Raw genomic sequence first — 24,394 nt, 5'->3', positions numbered from 1 at the left:
AGCTTGTTGACCCACATCTACAAGTTGTTCACAAAGGTCATTACTGATCTAATTTAGGACAGGATTCTCAACTATGGATCACCTTCACATAATATCACAGCTAATGGAGAAAGCAAATGAATATGAAACACCATTATGCCTGGCATTTGTGAATTATGAAAAGGCATTTGACTCCATACAGAATAAAGCAATGTTTCGGGCACTGGAAAGACAAGGCATAGACATCTCATACATTATGATTTTGAAAAAAATATATGAGAACTCTACCTCCCTTTATTAGACTAGACAAAAGCAAATTTAAAATTAAGAAAGAAGTTCAACAAGGAAACACAATATTTCCGAAGTAAGTTGTTTACTGCTGCCCTTGAAGCTTTGAGAAGCTTGGACTAGTCGCAGAAAGGAGTCAGTGTGAATGGAGACTACCTAAACTATTTGTAATTTGCAGATGACATTGTGATTCCCAGGAATTAGATTGCCAAGCTTGCCAAGAATTAGATTCCCAAGAATTAGAGAAAAATCTTAATCATTTATGCAGAGTTAGTAAGGATTTTGCACTGAAGATGAAAATGGTTAAAACAAAGTAATGATGAACAAGTATGCCACAGAAAGGGATATAATCATTCATTGAAGATGCAAAAATTGAAAAAATGGATTCATATACTTATTTTGGACAAGTCATTAGCTTTAATAATGATAAATGGCTGGAAGTCAAGAGAAGAATAAATTTTGGATGGATAGCATTCAGGAAATACAGCCAAATACTGAGGAGCAACATCCAAATTTGTCTGAAATGTAAAATAATGAATCAATGTATACTTCCCACCATGACTTTATTATTATTATTAATAATAGAGAGAGAGAGAGAGAATATCACCAAGAAAGAGAAGAATGACGATGTCCAGATCAGGACCCTGGGTGTGCCAAGCCCATACTCACCAGATGTGAGCCCCTGGGACTTATGGAAGTGAAACTTGGGCTCTCACCAAAAGAATGAAAGAGAAGCTGAAAAGTACACATTGAGGAATGGAATGAATTATATTAGGAATCAGACCGTTGGATAAGAAGCGAAACACATGGATAAAGCAGCAAACTCAAGTAAAGGACATTCTTATCAAAATTAAAGAACCGAAATGGACTTGGGCAGGACACATAGCTCAAAGACATGATGACAGATGGACTAAGAAAATAACAGAATGGTACCCAAGAGGAGCTAAAAGAAAACCAGGAAGACGACAATGGAGATTGTCATCTTCCTGGTTTTCTTTTACGGATGAAATTCAAGAGTTCTTGGGCTGACTGTTGCACAAAACAGAAGGAACTGGAAAGTTGTTGAAGAGGCCTGCACTGGGTTGAAAATGGCTGATGATGATGATAGTTTCAAACCATATATTGAATGTGGCAAAAATGCTATTTCAGCTGTTGTGCCAGGGATATGGGCATACATCTCAACACAGCTCCCATAGCTCTCCCACCTGCAGCCATTGTGCTCGTAGTGGACACATCCATGCAGAATGCCCCCACCGTGATGAACAGCCCAGCTGCATCAACTGTAAGAGAAGGAAGCGGGTCTACTCCCACTCATTTCATGATGTATCCTGCCCAGAGTATCAACGAGCACTTGAACTGGTACAGCTAAGAACTGCTGATGAATAATCCAAATACAGTTACGGATCGATGTCTTCCCAGTTGCAACACTGCGGTAGTCAATCCCAATCTAATTACTCCTGGAGCAAAACTTTATGCAAATTAATGGACAAAGGTCACGAGCTGTTTCTGACGAGATCCGTCTTTCAGTAGAAGAACACTCCATCAATATTGTTGCCATCCAGGAGCCCTATTTTGTAGTAAAGGTGCAAGTTGGTTCTTCAACTAAAATAATGGGGTATGCTCTTACTGCTAGGGTAATACAACCAGTCCCCAGAGATCCAAATCCTGCATTGTACTTAATCGGAAACTTGATATACTGATAGTACACGGGCTCTGCAACAAGTTTGCAACTTGCATCCAAGTCATAGCCTCTACATTATCATTTTATTTGATTTCACTCTATTGCCCACCCTCAGCCGATTTCAATGAGTCACTGAACTATGTGGAGTTTGCTCTCAACTTTCTGAACAGGAAATCTGTTCTCATTGTCTCCGATGTAAATGCCAAGTCATCAATCTGGCACAGCCCCATCTCTGATGCTCGAGGCCACCTGTTGGAGAACTTCATTGTCTCCCACAACCTTATAGTTCATAATCTACCACAGCAATAGTTCACATATGGTAGCTCTATAGGAGAGTCCAACATCGATGTCACAGTAATGACCAATGACCTCAGTACCCGGATCTCTGACTGTAAGACAATCCCAGACTGGATGCTCAGTGATCATAGAGTGATTACCTTCTACATGGCAACACACTCAGCCGCTTCCCCCAGGGCCCCTAGACAGCTCGCCCTTGTGAGGTTCTCAATCAAGGATGTCGATTGGCAGACATTTGATGACTATTACCAAAGATTTTCCCTCACGCAATCTAACCACCTCAACTCATCTGCTGCTAATGAATTGGTCAACATACTTCAGCAAGCACTTTTGAAGGCCTTGTATAAGTCGGCAAGGAAAAAGTCCATCCGTCTCACTGTTTGCTCGTGGTGGTGTAATGAGCTAGCAATGATGTGTAAGGAAGCCCACAGAGCGCGACGGTTTTATCAGCGCCATCGCAAATGGGCCCCCTCTGAAGTGGCAAGATTACACAGTAGCTACATTGCCAAAAAGAATGAATACACAAAAGCCATTGCCGCCAAGAAGAGAGAAACTTGGACTACATTTGTTAATGACTCGGGGAATTCCAATCCCTGGGGCCTTCTTTATAAGATAGCGAGGGAGAAAACATACATGCCTGATATCTTTGGCACAGTTACGACCAAAACATAAGAGACCTCAAACTGGACTAACACAATTAATCAAATACTAGACAAATTGTTTCCAGAGGATGATTCCGCAGGGGATCTACCAGAGCATTCAGCTATACGAATGGCCAACAAAACCTATGACAAAAAAGGCAACTACCAGCCCCTTTACCATTGATGAACTGTCAGCAGTGATTAATAGGATCAATCCCAAAAAATGCCCTGGGATGGATCTAATAGAATGTTTTTATTCTGCACTTCTTCAAGCTTAGACCACTATACCTACAATTACTGTATAATAAATGCCTGCAAGACTGAGTATTCCCCAAAATTTGGAAAGTAGCTCTCCTTTGGCTCATCAGGAAACCTGGTAAACCTCCTGACGATCCTCCGCTCCCTCAGACCTATTGCCCTCCTGGCAAATCTCGGGAAAATACTGGAAAGACTCATGGCACTAAGAATCATGCAGTTACTCTGTGAACAAAACCTCTTCTCCCCAGCACAGTATGGCTTTATGCCAGGGCACTCTTCTGAGGAGGCTCTGTTTGACCTGGTCCTCTACATAGAAAATTCTACATCCAAATATGAACTGGCTATCTTCGTTGATTTCGAGGGCGCCTTTGACACTGTCTGGTGGAACAGTGCATTGGCCCGCCTCCACCAGGCTCAGTGCTCCCTCCAGCTATATCAGCTCTTTCGAAATTATTTCACAGAGCGCAAGATAGTAGTCAAATCCAACTACCTGCAGGTAACCAGACTGACCTCTCGAGGGTGCCCACAAGGTTCTGTCCTAGGGCCCCCTGTCTGGAATATGGTCCTCCACAGCTGGCTCACAAAACCCTTGGATGAATGTAAAATAGTGGCTTTCGCAGATGATCTCACTATCGTTGTTCCTGGAAAATCCCGCTTTGACCTAGAGTGTAAAGCAAATCGTATCCTGCCCTATCTCAACTCCTGGATGGTGCTCAACAAACTACGAATCAATCCGGATAAAACAAAAATGATGCTCTTAAAATCCAAGCTAGATCTCAGATGCCCACCACAAATTAAGATCTCTGGAAAGCAACTCCCAATCATAACACAAACGAAAGTCCTGGGGAGTGATTATTGATCACACGCTGAGCTTCCACCAACATCTTATTCACTTAGGGACCAAGGCTAAAAGATTTTCAGCGGCCATCATTAGATTTTCCAGATGTGACTGGGGACTCTCAAATAAAACTCTGTCCTTATACTACAGAGCAGTCTTTTTGCTTATTGTGACATATGCGGCTGGAGCATGGTTTCGTAGAGTGAAGCTAGTCAAAATGAGAGACAAACTTAACTCCATCCAGCGAAGCATGCTTTTGTCTACTCATAGAATTGCCGAACAGTGTCCACAGCTGCCATTCAAGTGATCACCGGAACATTATCACTGGATTTGTGCATCATCTATCGAGGTCTAAACTTCAGGATCAAGAAGAAAATTCCAACTAAAATCCTTGAAATTGAACTGGATCTAAACAGCAACCCCAAAGCCAAAAGACTCAGGTGCTACAATGAACTAAAAAACATTTGGCAGACCAGAAGGGATACCTCTGTAACAGGCGCAGTCACTAGAAAATTCCTTCCAGAGGTCTCATTTAGTTCAACGAAAACTTAAGTCCTGGCTGTCGCTGACCTTTGAATCCTACTTCTTTGTCACTGGACATAGCTCCCTCAACGAGAAGCTTTTTCAGCTAGGACTGTCTACAACAGATGGCTGTTTCTGCGGAGAAAAGGAGAACTGGAAGCATCTGCTATTTGAATGTCCGCTGTATGAAGACATCAGAAGAACTCTTACACAGTCAGTACCAAACATCACTGAGCATCAATCGGATCTCCTACTCTGAACACCAGAAAACCTCTCAGTGCTGCAGACTTATGCTGCACAAGTCTTCGAGCATAGAAGGCAAACCCATGCTGAAGCAAGATGCATTAGAAATACTTGTGCAACGAACTGAAAGTCCACAGCAAAAAACTTTTTTTTTTATTTTATTTTTTATTATTATTTATTTTTTTATTTTTTATTATTTATCTATTTCTTTATTATAATAATAATAATAATTATTATTTTTCCCCCCCGTTGCATTCTGCCTGGAGTTAGTTAATCCAGTGTAGCTGTGTTTTTTTTTTTTTTTTTAAATTTCATTTTATTTTTTCCCTCAAACGCACCCAATTTTTTTTTCCCCTGCTTTAGATATGGCCTTATTGAAATTTATTGTCTACTTATTTTTATTAATTACTTTTTTTTTCATATTTATTTATTTTTTTTTTTTTCATAACCTGCACCACGAGTGACTTTTCCTTTTTTTTTCTTTTCTCTCTCTCTCCCTTCCCCCCTCTGGAATGGGCCCACCTTCTGGCAACACTAGGCAGATCAGCATCTCTTTTGAGACAGTACGTGTTTTACTGGGACTGGCCCACCTTCCCGTGGTGTGGACGAGTACCCAGAATCATCTGTCCAGGTGACTGATGCTTCTGGGTAGCCAAGTGGCCAGGCACAACAACAGAACACACACACACATAATACACACAAACCTATGTCACACACATCTGGCCCATTTGTAGTGATACTGTTCTTCACAGAGATACGAGGCGGAGTTGAACAAATGTTCTAGGTGCCGCCCATTACATATACACATGTCCACATGTACTTGTGTAGGCACATCTTTCTGAAATTAACTGTACTGATTCCTTTTTTTTTTTTCTTTTTTTTTTTTTCATCACAGATTTCGTTTAAATTTCATTAGGATGTATTGTTTGCATGATATATATTTTTTAAATTGGGATTTTAATCAGTCACATGGATGTTAAGTATAATTTACAGTGCACTTGTTACAAACCTATAATCCTGTTAAAGGCTATGTTTCAATAGAACATCATGTCTAATGACAAAATGCACAAGGCTAATATATAATATTTGCTGAATTTTAACTTAGCCAACTTCAAAGAGAAATTGATTTTTAAAATCCAGAAAAAATGTTTTCATTGTAAAAAGAAAAGCCTAGCACAAAAGGACAAGTGGATCTCTTGAGTTACTCTGCACACTTCAAAATGGTGGTAGTTTAATATTTTAAGATATGATTTATTTTTATTTACAGAGGAATGTGATCAGGTATTTCAAGCGCCTTGTAATAGTACTACACCTTCTAATTGCAGTTGGTTTCCTGTGCATCTACGTAGTGTAAGTTTCATTATGATGTTTTAAGTATGCAATAACTACACATCACTATATGTAACAGAGTTTAATAAATTTTTTTAATTTACATTTAAGAATTTCGAACATAATTGCGTTTTGTTACAAGTCTTCATGATCAGACCATGCTACAGGCTCTTGCAGGACAGTAGGGCAGTCTGTAAGGCAGAGAGTACTTCTGCTAATATAGGAATGAAAAAAAAATGGCTAGACCAGGGAACTATGCTACCTTAACTGGGGACCGATCAATTTAACCACAGTGTAGAAGAAAAAAAATTCTGTTACCTCCAGCAGTGTAATACACCATGTCATGTGACATGGATAATTGGGAATGATTCTGGGAAAATCAGGGTGACATTTTTTTATGAAAACCCCAAACGAGAGGTAATAGAACCTATAGTACTTAGTACCGTGCTTGGGTTGGAGGTTGAGAAGATGAAAGAAGATATTTGTTGACATTAGACTTGAAGTTCTGTAGACTGTAATTTTCAGGAAATACGTATGAAGGAAGGTTGTTCCAGAAAACGGCAGTTGAATGAATAAACAAGGAAGATGAAAATTTGGTTCTGTGAGTCTGAAGTTGGACAGTAAATGGATGTTGGCAGGTGGCTGCACGTGTTTGGACTGTTATGAAAGAAAGAGTGGGAATTATAGAAGCCAATTCAGAAGAACAGTGCCCATGGAAGTATCTGTAGAAGAGGCATGCAGCAGAAACAGTGAGTGGAGAGACTGTGTTAGAGAGGAGTCATTAATTAACCTAATTGCCCTCTTCTGAATGGAATTTAGAAGCCTGAGAGAGGTTTTGGGGGCACCGCCCCAGATGTGAGAACAATATTCCATGGTAGGGCAGATTTGCAATTTGTACAGAGTGAACAGCTATTTGGAAGAAAAGTAACGCCGAGAAAGAAAGAAAAAACCAAGTTTTTTAGATGCAGAGGAAGAAATATTTGTAATGTGCTTGTGCCAAGAGAGAGATTAGAAGTCAGAGTAATCCACAAAAGAGAGATATCATTTTGCCTAGAAATCGGAGTGTCACCAAAGTTAAGCATAGGAGCAGAAGAATCCTTTTTGTGAGATATAAGACAAGACTGAGTTTTAGAAGGATTGAAATCAACTAAGTTGTCTTTGCCCCAATGGAGAATAACCAGAGATCGGTATTTAAGGAATTGGTAGCGGATATTCGAGAAGTTGAAGCTGATTGAGCAGGACAAGGTTTCTCAAAATGGAAAGTGGAAGGAAATGTGCTATCATCGGAAAAACTATGGATAGGATTTCCAGTCAGTGGGAGAAGGTCATAAATATACAAGAGGAAAAGAGTGGGGGAAAGAACTGAACCTTGGGGGACACCAGCATTAGTGGAGAATTTAGAAGACAGAGAGCCATCAGAGAGAAAACTGGATAACCAATTACAAAAAAGAGTTGGCAAACTATAAGATAGAAGCTTGTTAAAGGACCTTTATGCCAAACACGATCAAAAGCCTTTCAGATGTCAAGAGCAACTGCTCGTGTTTCACCAAACTTTTCCATTGAATTTGTCCATAAATGAGTAATATAAGCCAGAATATCACCAGTGGATCGACACAGACGGAATCCATAGAAACCTTCCGTCTGATCAACGATCAGATGGAAGGTTTCTAGGTAGTTTAAGAGTTGATAGTTAATTGATTTCTCCCTTACTTTAGAAACACTAGAAGTAATTGCAATGGGACAATAATTCGATGGGAAGAACTTTTCACCCTTTATTAGGAACTGGCTGGATATGAGCAAATTTCTAAGCAGAAGGAAAAACACCTTTGGAATAAGAACAGGAGTAAAGTCAGGAGCACAGGTTTTGAGAACAAGTGGAGAAATGCCATCAGGACCCAGAGCTTTCTTTGCATCAAGATTCGACAAAATCCATCTGTCATCCTTTTGACAAAAGACCACAGGGGACATTGAATGGAGCACGTTGGGAATGTGGGAGGGTTTTACCAAGATCATTAATACATGAGTTGGAAGAAAAATGGGATACTACCAGGTCAGCTTTATCCTTGGCTGAAGTGACAACAGAACCGTCTGGTTTTGACAGAGGTGGTAGCAGAGATAGGCAAAAGTTGTGGCCAATAGCTTTGGCAAGAGACCAGAATGCTCGTCTAACATTAGGGCAAGAAGCAAGTTTTCTACTCTTAGTCTGTTCAAAATCTAGTTTGGACTGAATAATAACTGCTTTACAATTGTTGTAAGCTTTGGTATATGCAGAAAATAAAATTGAAGAATTGGAAACAAGCCAATTACAATATGCAACGTTCTTCTCTTGAACAACCTTAGCACATTTATTGGAAAACCAATGTTTAGATAAAGGATGAGATTTTAAAGTGGAGTGTGGGATAAAGGATTCCATTCCTGCAAGAATAATTTCACTAACACGATCTGAGCAAACACGGACATCAGAAGTTTTGAAACAGTAATCCGACCGAGGAAAAGAAGAAAAGAAATCTCGCAGGTCATCCCATTTTGCATTCTTGTAATGCCAAACAATACGAGGTTGGGAATAGCCATGAGATAAAGGCTCCATAGGAGAAGAGACAATCACCAAGTTGTGATCTGAGGTGCCTAAAGGACCTCTCACTTCGACTGTGCACTTAGAAGGGTTGGTTGCGAGAAAAAGATCAAGCATGTTGGATTGTCCGGTATTCTTGAAGGTAAATGAACAATCTGTGCAAGGTCATTGCAAAAGCCTCAGCATCTCGACTGGGTCGGTGTGACTAGAAAACAGAAGCCAGCTGGAGTTGTGAACATTAAAATCACCGGGGAAAATTACCTCACTGTTAGGAAAGTTGGACTGGAGAAAGTCAAGTTGCAAAGAGAGGAAGTCAAAGAGCTCCAAGTGATTAGTGGAGTTGGGAGAATGGTAGAGACAACAGATGAATTTGACACAATGAGATAGAGAGATTTTAAGCCAGAGAAGATTGAAAAGAGGAGATTCCCTTTACATTTGTCAATGTTAAACTTCATTTGCCACCTCTCAGCCCATTTGTTCAACCTTTCCAGATCCTGTTGCAGCAGCATAGCGTAGTAGTGTCCCTGCCAATCTTTGTATCGTCTGCAAACTTGGACATTAAGCTTGATATACCATCATCAATATCATTAATAAATACAGAAAACAACGGTGGACCCAACACTGAACCCTGGGGTACTCCACTAATAACATTAGTCCACGATGAGCAGTCTCCATTGATTACCACTCTCTGTCTTCTCCCCCTCAACCATCCCTTTATCCATAGCAGCAATTTGGCTCCAATGCCACACTGCTACAATTTGTGCAGCAGTCTTCCATGTGCAACAGTATCAAAATCCTTCCTAAGATCCAAATATATAATATCAAAGTTATTCCCTGCATCCAGTTGTTTTGTGACTGCATTATAGTATCCAATCAAATTGGTCAGGCAAGACTTTCCCTTAACAAAACCATGCTGTGTCCGAGCTATAACTGAAGTCTTGTCTAAATGATCCTGCAGTGTTTCTTTAACTAGTGCCTCCATTAATTTTCCTGGAACAGAAGTTAAACTAACAGGTCTATAATTGCTTGTGTCAGCCTTTGATCCTCCTTTGTGAATTGAGGTCACATTTGCACTTCTCCAGTCTATGGGTCCCTCCCCTGAGTCCAAAGAAGCTCTCATAATTATGGCTAAGGGTTTTCTTACTCCTTTTATATAACTGGATAGATTCCATCCACCCCGGGTGCCTTTTTTATGTTTATCCTCAACAATTTCTCCTCCACTTTACTCTCAGTTATTACAAAATCAATTATCTAGCTCACTGCCAGAGTTTACTTCACCTCTGGCATTAGGCGCCTCCGTAGCCAGGTGGGAAGGAGCAGCAGTGCGTAGCACACGCTTCTTGATTAGACCGGGGTTCGAGCCCGTCACCACCAAATACAGAGGATGCGGAAAGGTCAGGGAATGACCACCGCATATCCCGGAGGAATATGGCCTTAGTTGCTAATGCTCCTAAAAAAAATCAAAAAAAAAAAAAAAAAACCTCTGGCATTCCCCTGCCTGATTACTCCTCATATGTGAATGTAGATGCAAAATATTCATTTAGTTTGTTAGCTACCTGAACAGGATCAACAATAGTTGAACCACCATATATCCAGTGGAACAATCTGGTTCATCCCTTTCCTTCTAGAGTTTACATAGGTAAAGAACACTTTGTTGTTTTTCTTTGCATCCTTTGCCAAGGATTTCTCTTAATCTGCCTTTGCCTGCCTAATCTCCTTTGTGATTGGTTACAGAACAGCTTATATCTATCATAGGCTTCTATGTCACCCATTAATTTATATGTATCCCATGCATTTTTCTTCTCTGTCGCATGTCTAATTAGTTCATCTGACATCTATTTAGGCCTAAATCTTGAACAATATTTCTTTGTTGGTATGAAAAGCCTAGTAGCTTCCAAGATTAATTCTTTGAATGCTTCCCATTTTGAATTTGCTGTTGGTAACATCATCAGTTGCTCCCACCGTATAGAATTTAAATAGTCTCAGACCACCGTAGTCGCCTTTACGAAAGCAAAAACCGTTCCCTTTACCCCTGATGGTAGTTACCTCTTTGAATAAATCCCACTTCAGCACACTGTGATCACTGCCACCTAGTGGTTCCTTTATCTGCAGATTCTTGATGCATGAAGAATCACTACTGATAATCAGATCAAGAGTATTACTCCCTCTAGTTGCCTCCCACACATGCTGCTATAGAAAACAATCATTCAATAAATCCACAAAAGCCTTGCTAGTGTGTGAGTGACCAACCCACAAATTCCAGTCAATCTCTGGGGAATTAAAATCCCCCATTATAAGACATTCTGATTTACTGGCCCACTATTTCTCTGCACAATTGCTTATTATACTCATCAGATTCATTTGGCCTATAACACACACCTACTCTCATTTTTCCTTTTCCAGTGCTTATGTCACACCAAACAGATTCAACGTTGCATTGTTCACCAACATCAGTTGGATGCACTTCCTTAGATTTTATGTGTTTCTTAACTAATAGCATAACCCCTCCTGCCTTTCTGTCCTATCTATCCTTTCTGTACACATTGTACTCCTCAAATTCCAGTTCTGCACTGCTTACGTCTGTGTGACACCACGTCTCTGATATCCCAACAATATCTGCCTTTGATGTCTTGACTAGCAGTTCAAGATCATCGAATTTATTAACTATACTCCTAGCATTGGTGTACATGCAAGTATACATGCACCTGTTTCTACTCTTAGTTACCCTAACACAGTCCATGTATTTACTTGTTCCACTATGACTCCCAGCAGTCCTGGAAATCCCCATTGCCTTGCTTTCCAGGCTGCTGCTCAATTGCATTTCAATAGAAGTAGTGTAAGAATCATTTTTACTTCTTCCAGCGACTACTGTTAATCTGTTAGTCTATGTATCCCCCCCACAAGCTAGCAGTTGTGGGGGGCATACACTGCCTTGATAGCATCAGCAAATATTCTTGCACCCTTTCTATTTAAGTGTATCCCATCCCTGTAGAAGCAGTCTCTCCTGTTAACAAGTACAGACCAGGCTGAAAAAAATTCTACCCCTTGAGCCTTGCACAATCTCTCCAGGGCCGAATTTATCGACAAGGCTCTCATCATCATCATATACTCCCTCCTATCGTGTCTGGGCACAATTGCAGACACTTTCAAATTCAACCCTAACTCTTTTTTTTTTTCAGCATTGACTTGTACTTGTTAAGTAATTCCGCCAGTCTCCTACTCTTAATATCATTAGTGCCAACGTGTACAACAATATCACCCTTTGTGCCCCTAAAAGATGATATCTGCTCTACAACGTCATCAATCTTTGCCCCTGGCAGACATACCCTGGTCCTGTTCCATCTATCCTTTTTGCACAATATGTTCCCCGTTTCCCTGACAATAGAGTCACCTACAACTAGTTCCTTTGAGACCAGCGCATTCTGCCTTGGGGTTTGCCACTGTGTTGCTTGATGTTCAAGTGCAAGCTCTGGCAGTAATGTGGGCAGCTGAGAGCTTAATGGGCCCCTCAATATAAATCCTTTGAGGGCATCCACCCTGTCCTTCAAGCTCTGATATAAGCCCATAACAATGCTGTGTTGGTGCCTGATTTTCTCGCACTCCTTGCATCGCGCACACACAAAGACATTCCCCTTGGCAATATCATGTTTTGTTCCTGATTGCTCCACAAACATCAAACAAGCAGTGCATTTCAATAGACTGTGATTCAGAGGACATCTGCCCCCCCCCCCCTCAGTTCTCCCCTGACCCACAGCACTTTCATTAGTTTGAGCCTTTTGCTTTGCTGCTTTGGTCTGAGTCATGATTTCTATTCAATAAAATTCCAATATAAAATATAACCCTAAACTTATATCCCAATGCAGTTATAACACTCTATATATAATATATATATATATATTTTTGGTATCGAATGTTATCTCCGAGTTACATTATATGACTTTCTTATTCTCTGTTAACTGATATGTATTAATTTATGATGTTACATTTATAAAAACTAGGTTGCTATATTTACTTAGTTAAAGTACAATTCAATTGACAATGAAATTTAATAAGATTAATAAATTTTACTGATCAATTGATATTACTATACTTGCTATCTTGTTTTCCGTTAAACCTTACGCTGTCTAGTTTTCCGTTAGACCTTACGCTATCTAGTTCAGTGCACACGTATCGTATAACAATCATAATTTACTCTTATAATTAAAATTACTGATGAAGAATGGCGTTTCTTTCTTAATTTTCTGTGTCAGTTTATTATCATACGTGTATTATCATATCTCAATTATTGCTCATGCATTGCTTAACTTTTAAATATCAATATTTATGGAAATGAGATGATAATGTCTCCATTTTATTATTTTTCAGGAATACCAGTACCTGACATTTGTAGTTCCAGTGGGATGTATTGAACATCTCTTCCTTGTGGTGGTAATAACCATCACTGTTATAATTGGAGGATTTATTACTATATTGTGTACTACCTTAAAAGGACCATGTATAATAGAATTTAAAGAGGATTAGCAGAAGACAGAATTTAGCCATATTTACCGAGAGACCATTAAAATGTTTTATATATATCATGTAAATAAAAGTTGTACAGAATCGATATGAGGTAAAAATCATGCAATATTAGTATAAAATATTGAGTAGAACATGTGCATATTCTTTGTGATACAGTCTTGAATCTAATTTGGACACTTATAAAAACTGAATACGAATGAGTCATTTATGGAGTCCAAACACCATTTTTGTAAACCTGTAATTTGATAGTTTGATATTGAGGTAAATTTCTCTTATTATTTTACAAAGTAAACCTGTAATGTAATTTGAAAACAGAACCCCTGTCCATTTGCTATAGAATAGACAGTTTGAAATTCTGCTCTTCCATTGCAGACAAATGGTTATAATGGCATTGATATCTCTCTCTCTCTCTCTCTCTCTCTCTCTCTCTCTCTCTCTCTCTCTCTCTCTCACCTTCTAAAACTTAGGAGAGAGAGAGAGAGATTCTCTACATTAGTCAACATTACTTGGCTTGGCCTGACCAGGAAATATTTTCACGTGATACAAAACACGAATATGTCATCCCTTTGTGGGCATAATTTATAACTAAATATTAAAAGCTCAGCACATTTCTCATGCAGTATTCTGAGGCAGCTACCTCATCTGCCATCCTGATCCTGTATACTGGCAGGACTATAAAACTACCATGCTCTAGGAGGTAGTGATATTCAAAATGGTACAATGCCATCAGAATGTTTAAAAAAAAAATAATTTTTTTTTTTTCACTTTTATAAAACAAAATTACAATTATATATAATGTCACACTTTATTTGCCACAAACTGATTAATATATGAAAGGTTCTTTAAATACAGAAAACAACAATGAACCCAACACCAAACCCTGAGGGACTCCACTAATAACAGTGTCAATTTCTACAACAACAACAACAGATAGAAGTTTGTTCCAGCAATCAACTGGCCAAAGGAAAATTTCTGCACATCTACTCTGCAACTGTCTTTCTTCAATTTGAATTTATGTCCCCCTCAAGGGCCATAATCTGGGCAAAAGGAAGAATCCCATCAGAATTCATAATTTAGAGCATTCAAGGCCTTATACTCCTCAATCAGATCACGTTGCAGGTGCCTAGTCTCCAGACGCTGCAATTTGCAGAACTTAAGCCTTTCTTCGTAAGAGCCTCTTTGTTCCATTCACCAACTTGCCCTTCTCTGTACTCTTTCCAGCAGCTCTACAGCCTTTCTAAAATGAGGCCTCTGGACTTGTACACAGTACTCAAGGTGTGGCCTGACCATTGCCTTATACAAGGAGATAATCCACTAATAACATTAGTCCTTATCCCTGCTAGAAAAGTTGCTCTATATCATTGACAACACACCCTGAACTACTCTTGTAGACTGTCAAAATGCTCAGAAAACTTCATATCTGACTGCACAAGTACTCCCAGATCTTTTTTCATTCTCTACCACCCATTTGATACGTTGCTCTGGGGTTACTGCTACCCATATGGAGTACTTTACATTTGTCAATGTTAAACTTCAGTTGCCACCTCTCAGCCCATCTGCTCAACTTTTCTAGATCCTGTTGCAGTAGCGTAATGTCATTAGTGTCATTAACAACCCTGCCAACCTTCGACAACGTGGACATTAAGCCTAATATACCTTCATCAATATCATTTATGAATACAGAAAACAATAATGGACCCAACACTGAACCCTGGAGGACTCCACTAATAACATTAGTCCATGAAGAGCAATGTCCATTGATTACCACTCTGTCTTCTCCCCCTCAACCATCCCTTTATCCAAAGCAGCAATTTGGCTCCAATTTGTTCAGCAGTCTTCCATGTGCAACAGTATCAAAAGCCTTTCTAAGATCCAAATATATGATATCAAAATTATTCTTTGCATCCAGTTCCTTTGTGACTACATCATAGTATCCAATCACATTGGCCAGACAAGACTTCCCCCTAAACAAATCCATGCTTGTGTCTGACCTCTAACTGTAGTCTCATCTAGATGATCCTGCAGTGCTTCTTTAACCAGTGCCTCCATTAATTTCCCTGGAACAGAAGTTAAACTAACAGGTCTGTAATTACTTGTCACCCTTTTATTCTCCTTTGTGAACTGGGGTCACATTTGCACATCTCCAGTACATGGGAACCTCTACTAAGTCCAAGGAAGCTCCCATAATTATGGCTAACAGTTTGATTACTTCCTTTGCTGTCCCCTTTAATATAACTGGATAGATCCCATCCACCCCAGGTGCTTTTCTTATGTTTATCTTCAACAATTTCTCCTCAACTTTGCTTTCAATTATTACAAAATCATTTAGCTCCCTGCCAGAGTTTGATAAACTTCTGGCATTCGCCTCCTTGAATAACTCCTCATGTGTGAATGGAAATGCAAAATACTCATTCAGTTTGTCAGCCATCTGAGCAGGATCATCAACAGTCAAATCATCGAATTCATTCCCTTCCTTCTAGAGTTTACATAAGTAAAGAACTCTTTGCTGTTTTTTTTTTCTCTCTACATCCTTTGCCAAAGATTTCTTGTAATCTGCCTTCGTCTCCCTAACCTCCTTTGTGACTTGATTACAGACCAGCTTGTATCTACCATAGGCTTCTGTGCATGCTATGCATTTTTATTCTCTGCCATGAGTCTCATTAGTTCATCTGACATCCATTTAGGCCTAAACCTTGAACAATATTTTTTAGTTGATATGAAATGCCTAGTAGTTTCAAGATTAATTCTTTGACGAAAATAGTCACCTTTACAAAAGCAAAACCCTTCCCTTTTCCCCTGATGGTAGTTGCATCTTTGAGTAATTCCCACATCAGAACACTGTGGTCACTGCCACCTAGTGGTTCCTTTAACTGCAGATTCTTAATGCATGAAGAATCACTGATGATAATCAGATTAAGAGTATTATTCCTTCTGGTTGCCTCTCAAACATGCTGCTGCTGCTGTAGGAAACAATCATCCAATAAATCCACAAAAGTTTTGCTAGTGTGCAAGTGACCAACCCATAAGTTCCAGTCAATCTGGGAAGTTAAAATTCCTCGTTATAAGACAGACAATCTGATTTACTCACCTACTCTATTTCTCTGTACAGTTGTTCATTGCACTCATCAGAGTCATTAGGCCACACTCCTTTATAACATTATAACACACTCCTACTCTCAATTTTGATCTCCCAATGAACCTATGTCACATCAAACTGACTCAACATTGCGCTGTCCACTCATGTCATCTAGATGCACTTTCTTAGCTTTTATATGTTTCTTAACTAACAGTATAACCGCTCTTCCCTTCTTATCCTTTCTGTGCACATTGTACTCCCCGAATTACAATTCTGCATTCCTTATATCTATGTGACACCACATTTCTGATATCCCAACAATATCTGCCTTTGATGTTTTGACCAGTGCCTCAAATTCATCAAATTTATTTACTAAACTAGCATTGGTGTACATGCACTTATTCTTAGCTACCCTAACAGTTTTACAGCCTCACAGAGTTTTAAAGTCTGATTGTTATATTAATTAACAATGGGGTATACAACTTTAGCAGTACATAGTAAGCATGTATTCTATTCCAGCACTATGGCTTCAAACAAGAATAACTGAAAGATATTAAATATGTTTCAAGATTTCAACATGCTGATAGGAGTAAAGTGAATTTCTAAATTTGAGATAAAATCATCTAAAAATGAAAAGAAGAAAATTAATAAACTAATTTATTAGTTTTCTTCTTTTCATATTAAGCATTCTGTTTGTGGGGTTTAGGATAAATAATCTTTCCATCAGTTATATGTTGTCCTTTTTTTTTTTTTTTTTTCTTTTAAGAGTTATTTCATTGTCAGTTTTCTCTTCACAATCCCATATTCTTCTCTCTCTCTCTCTCTCTCTCTCTCTCTCTCTCTCTCTCTCTCTCTTTTGAATATGTGGGTTGGTCACTCGCACAGTAGCAGACATTTTCTGGGTTTATTAGATTACTGGTTTCTACAGCAACATGTTAGACAACAAGAGAAAGCAATATTCTAGATCTGATTAGCAGCAGTAACTCCTTATACATTAAGAATCTTCAGAAAAATACAAGCACTAGGTGGCAGTGAACATGATATATTGATGTTGAGATCTATTGAAAGATATGACAATCAAGGGTAAAGGAAAGAGAAATTTTGATTTTGTAAAGGTGACTATACTATACAACAGAATTTAAGACAATTTAATTACAAAAGAATTTAAGACAGTTCTTAAATTCTTTTCGATGGGACCAACTGATGATATTCCTGACTGCAAATTCTAAATGGGAACATCATGGTTTCATACCAACAGATAACATAAATTGATATCAGATGAACTGATGAGACTAGTGGCAGAGAAGAAAAATGCATGGGACATTTCAGGATACACAAACATCTACACTAAGTATAAAGTAATCTGCAGTCAAGTCGCTAGGGCAGATTACGAGAAGTCCTTGGCTAAGAATACAAAAAACAGCAAAGGATTCTTTGCTTACGCTAACCCTAGAAGGAAAGGAATGAACCATATTGGCTCACTAGATATGAATGGCATAACTATTGATAAATCTCTTTGGGTTGCTAAAAAACTAAATATTTTGTGTCTTCATTTACCCATGAAGTTTTTAGGGATAGGAGTACCAGAACTAAACCAGGTTATAATTGGGAGCTAAATGATTTCATGTTAACTGAGAAGAAAATAGAAAAAGAAATGAAGAAACTGAAGTTAAAATTAGAGGCACGTGGGGATGATGGAATTAATCCAATTACATTAAAAGGGGTAAGTAGGCTTTGGCTATAATTCTGTGGGCATCCTTGAATTCTAAGGATTCCTTGAATTACTATAGATTGGAAAGGTACAAATGTCTCTCGTGTTCAGAGTGGAGGGAACAAAGAGATAAGTGAGTAATTGTAGACCTGAAAGCTTGACCTCTGTTCCACGGAAAATAGAATCAGTGTTGTTAAAAAGTATTTCTACATAATCTTTACAGCAGTGCAGTTATATGTAAATCACTGCACAGATTTGTTGAGGTATCTTGCACAACTAATCTGATTAGCTACTATGACACAGTAAAAAAGGAGCTAGATGAAAATAACTATTTTGACACCATACGTCAAATATATACATTACAAATATGTAAAATATACTTAAATTTAAGTAAAGCTTTTCAGACTTTTAAAGTGAGCCAGTAAATCAGAATATCTTATAATGGGAGATTTTATCTTTCTAGATATTAAATGGAACTTGTGGATTGGACACTCACACACCAGCAAGTCTTTTGTGGATTTATTGGATGACTGTTTTCTACAACAGCATGTTCAAGAGGCAACTAGAGGGAGTAATACTCTTGATCTGATTATCAGTAGTTGATTATTCATGCATTATGAATCTGCAGATAAAGGAACCACCTAGTGCAGTGTGGCAATGATTAAAGTGTGTTAATGTGAGATTTAATTAAAGATATAACTACATCAGGAGTAAAGGGAAGGGTTTTTGCTTTCGTAAAGATGACTACAGTGGTTTCAGAGTTTTTAAATTCTATACAATGAAACCAACTGATGATGTTAACAACAGCAAATTCTAAATGGGGAGCATTCAAGGAATTAATCATGGAAGCTATTAGGCTTTTTATATCAACCTGTAAATACTGAAATACTGTTCAAGATTTAAGACTAAGTGGATGTCACTCTGTGCCATCCACTTAGGCTTAAACTGTGGCAGACAAAATTGCATGGGATGCATATAAATTATCAGGCGACACAGAAGCCTATGATAGATATAAGCTAGTCTGAAAACAAGTCGCAAAGGAGGTTAGGCAAGCAAAGGCATTCTACAAGAAATCTTTGGCAAAGGATACAAAGAAAAACAGCAAAGACGTCTATAAACTCTAAAAGGAATGGGATGAATCAGGTTGGTCCACTTGATATCGATGGTTCGACTGTTGATCTTGCTCAGATAGCTGACAAACTGAATGAGTATTTTGCAACCAACTGATGGTGACGTACATTCACGTGAGGAATTCTGTAGGGTTTGTGGAGGACAGAAGCTTATTAAACTAACAAGGAGCAAAATGATTTTGTAATAACTGAGAGCAAACTGGAGGAAAAATTGTTGAAGTTAAACATAAGAAAGGCACATGGGGTGGATGGGATCTATCCAGTTATATTAAAGGAGGCGGCAAAGGAAGTAAGCAAACCTTTAGTCTTAATTACAAGAGCATCCTTTTACTCAGAGGAGGTTCTCGCAGACTGGAGATATGCAAATGTATGCCCAATTCACAAAGGGGTATCAAATGGTTATAAGAGTAATTACAGACATGTTAGTTTAACTTCTGTTCCAGGGAAAATGAGTCAGTGGTTAAAGAATCATCTAGATATGACTAATTTGATTTGAAGTACAACCAATTTGATTGGATACCACCATGTGGTCTCAAAAGGAACTGGATGCAAAAAATAATTTTGATATTATGTTCTTGGATTTAAGCAATGCTTTTGATGCTGTTGGAGAGTGGTGTACAAATTGGAGCAGTGTGGCATTAAGGGCAAGTTGCTGCTCTGGATAAAGGAATGGCTGAGAGAGAGAGGGGGGGGTAATCAATGGACACTGCTCTTTGTGGACTAATGTTGTTAGTGGAGTTCCCCATGGTTCGGTGTTGGGCCCATTGTTGTTTTCTGTATTTATCAATGATATTGATGAAGGTATTTCAGGCATAATGTCCAAATTTGTAGATGATACAAAAGTTAGCAGGGTTGTTAATGATAGTAAAGACAGCATGCTACTGCAACAGGATCTAGAAAGTTAGGTAGATGGGCTGAGAGACGGCAACTGAAGTTTAACGTTGACAAATGCAAAATACTGCATATGGGTAGCAGTAACTCCAAGGCAATGTACCAACTGTGTGGTACTACACTCAAGGTAGTGGAAAATGAAAGAGACCTGAGTGTAATTGTGCAGTCAGGTATGAAGTTTTCTGAGCAGTGCAGATAGGCTGCCAGAGCAGGTCATATGGTCTCTCAATGATATACAGAAATTTTACTAGCAGGGATAAGGAAATGATTGTCCCTTTGTATAAGGCAATGGTTAGGTGACACGTTGAGTAGTGCATACAGGTCTGGCGGCCTCATTTTAGGAAGTATGTAGAGCTGCTGGGGTGGGTACAGAGAAAGGCAATGAGATTGGTGAGGGGAATAAAAGGGTGGTTCAGCAAATTGGAGACTAGGCACCTGCAAGGTGATCTGATTGAGGTGTTTAAGGCTTTGCATGGTTTGAGCAAGCTCGATGCTTTTGGGATTTTTCCTCTTGCTCAGTTATGCACTTGAGGGGGCTTATATTCAGATTGAGGAAAGAGAGTTGCAGAATATATGTCCTGAAATTTGCCTGAGTGGTTGATTGCCTGAACTTCCATCTGTTGTGGAAATTGATAGCTTAAATAAATTCAAAGAAAAATTAGACAAACGTTTGGAGGAAATGGTTAGGTGAAATGAGCAGTGGTTTTTTTTTTTTTTTTTTATATTGATGGTGTATAAGCTTGCTTTTTTGCATAGTATGCTAATACTAAAGTAGAGCAGTGTGACATTAGGGGAAAGTTATTATGGATAAAGAGATAGTTGAATGGTAGAAGACAAGACGGTTATAAATGGGCACTGTTGGAGTAATGCTATTAAGTCTCTTGGATCAATGCTGCACCCCTTGGGAGCATGAGAATGACATATACCATCCTTAATTGACCAGTTCAGCCACATTCATCAGTTAAATTAATTAACCACATTGATGAATGCACATCAAGCTTACTAAATTTTTTGATGCAAAGGTTGGCAGGGTAGTTAAAATGACAGAATTCAGAGTGTGCTTCTGACATCAAGACAGGACCGACTATGCAAATGGAATTTGAACTGGCAATTGACATTCAACATTGATAAATGCAAGGTACTGCATGTGAGCAGCAGTAATCCCAGCAATAATTTGCTGAATCGTACCACACTCAAGGTGGTAGAAAGCAAAAGAGATTAGGGTAATTGTACAGTCTGACATGAAGTTTTCTGAGTAGTGTAGTTAGGCTGCTAGGACATACATATAATAACAGCTTCATCCTGTGTGTGTGTGTGTGTGTGTGTGTGTGTGTGTGTGTGTGTGTGTGTGTGTGCGCGCGCGCGCATGCGCCTCTAGGGCCCGAGGCCCATATGCATTAATTCTCATGGTCAAAAACCATGTATATAGCCTTTTATTTAAAATTATGTATTCGGGCTACTAGGACAGCTCTTGGGGAATTTTGTGAAAGATATACAGGAATTTTGCTAGCAGAGAGTGAAGGAAGTGGTTATCACATAGGCAATGGTTATGCCTTTCTTGAGTACTGCATACAAGTTGGAAGTTTCACTTAAGGAGGATGTGAATCTCTTGGAAAGTGTGCCTTTACCGCAGAGCTGCAGTCTGTACAGGCACCTGCGAGGATACCTGATTAAAGTGTTCAAGGCTTAAAGTGGATTAAGTAAATTAAATGCTGTTGGCATCCTTACTCCTTTTTTAGGCAATGGACATAGAGGAATGTAAATTGAAAAAGGATGGCTGCAGGATATATAGCCAAAAAAAAACAACTACAGTGGAGCGTCGTACCACAAACTTAATTCGTTCCACGAACCGGTTCGTGGTACGAAACGCGATTTCCCATAGTATCCTATGGGAAATAAATTAATTGGTACTGGACCCTCCACAAAAAAAAAGGCCACCATTTACATACACTATTAATTCTTTTCATGGTTACAGGTTCATGCTTACAGGTTTTTCATGTACAGAAGCTCCAGGTTCTTCAAGTTCTTCTGCCTGTTTCTGCTTTTTAGCATTGAAGAATCTATCCAGTGTTGATTGCTTTTCTCTCTTTTTAAGAAGGCTCCTGAAATAGTGAAGCACTGTCATTGTAGAGGTCCCCCATTCTGTTCACTTCAGCTGTGTTGGAGTGCCACTCCAACACCTTGTTGTGAAGCTTCTTCCAGTCCTGAAGCATCTCCTTGATAGTAGCTGAAGGCATTAGATCTTTGGTGATGTTTTCCTCTTTCTCCTCCTCTGAGGAAACATTTTTTTCCATTTCCCCAACCTGATGTTTATTCAGCCCCTTCAGTTCTTCCCTGGTCAGCTGCAAGTCATGCTCCTCTATTAACTCCTCCACATCTTCTTCTTCCAAGTCCAGGTCCTTAGCTGCTGCCACAATGTCCTTCATGACTTTGGCTCCATTATCAGGTTCTTCTCCTTGAACACGGGCTGGCCACAGGTTTCTCCAGGCAGAGTTCAGGTTCCTGACTGACACTTCATGCCAAGCTTTTTCTATGAGTCTAATGGCATGCACAATGTTAAATTCTTCCTTCCAAAATTTCCTCAATGTCATGAAGCTGGAAGCATGGCAAACTTCAAAGCACCGGGTGAAAAGTGCTTTGGTGAGCTTAAAGTTTGCTATGACATTCTGGTCCATTGGCTGAATTAGAGGTGTAGTGTTGGGAGGTAAGAAAACAATCTTCAGGAAGTTGAACTCCAATTCCAGGGCATCTTCTAAATCAAGTGGGTGCACTTGATTTATAATTGATCTAAATCAAGTGCCAGGTGCATTATCCATGGTGAGGACAGCCTTCAGTGGCAAGTTCTTTTCCTCCAGGTATTTCTTCACTGTAGGTGCAAAGACTTCAAGCACCCAGTCCTTGAAAAGAAGCTAAGAAAAGAAAAGTAACCCAAGCTTTTGGGTTAGATTTCCAGTAGACTTCAAGTTTACCTTTGACAATTGAGTGCTTCTTAAATGCTCTTGGTGTTTCAGAATGATACACCAAGAGAGGCTTGATCTTCAGGTCTCCACTAGCATTGGCAGCAAAGAGGAGGGTCAGCCTGTCCTTCGTAGGCTTGTGGCTTGGCAGAGCTTGTTCTTCCTTTGTGATGTAGGTTTTACTGGGAATTTTTTTTTTCCAGAAAAGCCCAGTTTCATCATAGTTGAAGACCTGTTGTGGTAGATATCCTTCATCTTTCATGAGCTTCTGAAATTTCTTGTCAATCAGCACTTTCTGCCTCCCCATGCCTTATGACACTGTGAATGCCAGTCCTCCCCTTAAACTGCTCAAACCACCCCCTGCTTGCCTTAAATTCAGATTCTTCAGAGCTTGGCCCTGGAGTTTTTTCCTTCAGGTCAGCATAGATGTGCTTGGCTTTCAGACAGATGACTTGTTTGCTGATGGTATCTCCTGCCATTTGCTTTTAGTGGATCCACAGTAGCAGCAAGTTCTCCATTTCTTCAATGATGGGGTTTCTTAGGATACTTAATCTGCTCACTCCCTTTACAACCTCAACATTCTTGATGGTCTCCTTGTTCTTCAAGATGGTTCCAATGGTGGATTTGTTGACTCCATATTCAATTGCCAGATCAACTGCTCTAGCTCCTTTTTCATGCTTGGCAATGATATCTTTCTTGGTTTCAATAGTGATTTTCTTGAGTGTTTCCTTGGGCTGACTTACACTGACACTTTTCTTAGGACCCATTTTTTGAATCTTTTTTAAACTCTTTTCAGAAGAAACTTTCAAAAAACAAATTTGGAACTTTCCTGAAACAAAAGAAAGACATGGCAAATAAAACAAATGTGTGTTGTGTTTGTATTAACCACTTCCCCAATTATCCCAAGTTAACATTTTAATGTCATAAATTATTATCCCAAGATACATCTAATACACTAATACTAATCAGGATAATACATCTCGGGTATCTCCTGGTCGTGTACGAATTTGTGTTCTTTCAATACTTAGCCGTCAGAAGCAGTGAAGGGTCACCCAAGTGAAGCTGTCGGTGCGTAGTAAAGTAGTGCATTCATCACAATATGGCTTTTGTGGCCATTTGCTGGTAGGTGCATTTCTTGGAATATTTTTATCTGGGACAAGCGATGATGCCTGCTGATACCTTGCATATTGTTGTCGCCTGGTGTTCTTTCCTGAACACTGTGCTGCATGAGGTTGTCTGTTTCGTTTTTAATTATGGACAATTAGTAATGAAGAATTAATTATGGATAACGACTGGAAAATATTGTAGTTCTGATCGGGATAATAATTATAGAAATATACAACATTGAATACTTCGGTTTGTTCCATAATCAAGCACTGTATTACACGGCATAAAAGCAATAAAAATCGTTATTTAAAATATTAGTATTTTTTTGACATGAAAATAGGGAAAAATAGTAA

The 24,394-nt window shown here is 39.0% G+C and overlaps 1 protein-coding gene across 1 annotated transcript in view; it reads left to right on the top strand.

Moving 5' to 3' along the window:
* The window catches only part of PIG-X (Phosphatidylinositol glycan anchor biosynthesis class X), a 58,617-nt gene extending 45,426 nt beyond the window's left edge, over window positions 1-13,191 (top strand). Inside the window, exons 5-6 of the mRNA XM_090386631.1 lie at window positions 6,015-6,097; window positions 13,014-13,191. Coding sequence (XP_090242757.1) covers window positions 6,015-6,097; window positions 13,014-13,169 — 239 coding nt within the window. The 3' untranslated portion in view covers window positions 13,170-13,191. The remainder of the gene's footprint in view (window positions 1-6,014; window positions 6,098-13,013) is intronic.
* The last annotated feature ends 11,203 nt before the right edge of the window (window positions 13,192-24,394 follow it).

Source organism: Mastigoproctus giganteus, chromosome 12 (assembly GCF_048544385.1).
Source record: "Mastigoproctus giganteus isolate SK-2022 chromosome 12, ASM4854438v1, whole genome shotgun sequence".
NCBI lineage: Eukaryota > Metazoa > Arthropoda > Arachnida > Uropygi > Thelyphonidae > Mastigoproctus > Mastigoproctus giganteus.
Note: the sequence above shows the minus strand (reverse complement) of the source record. Positions and strands in the feature narration are given on the sequence as shown.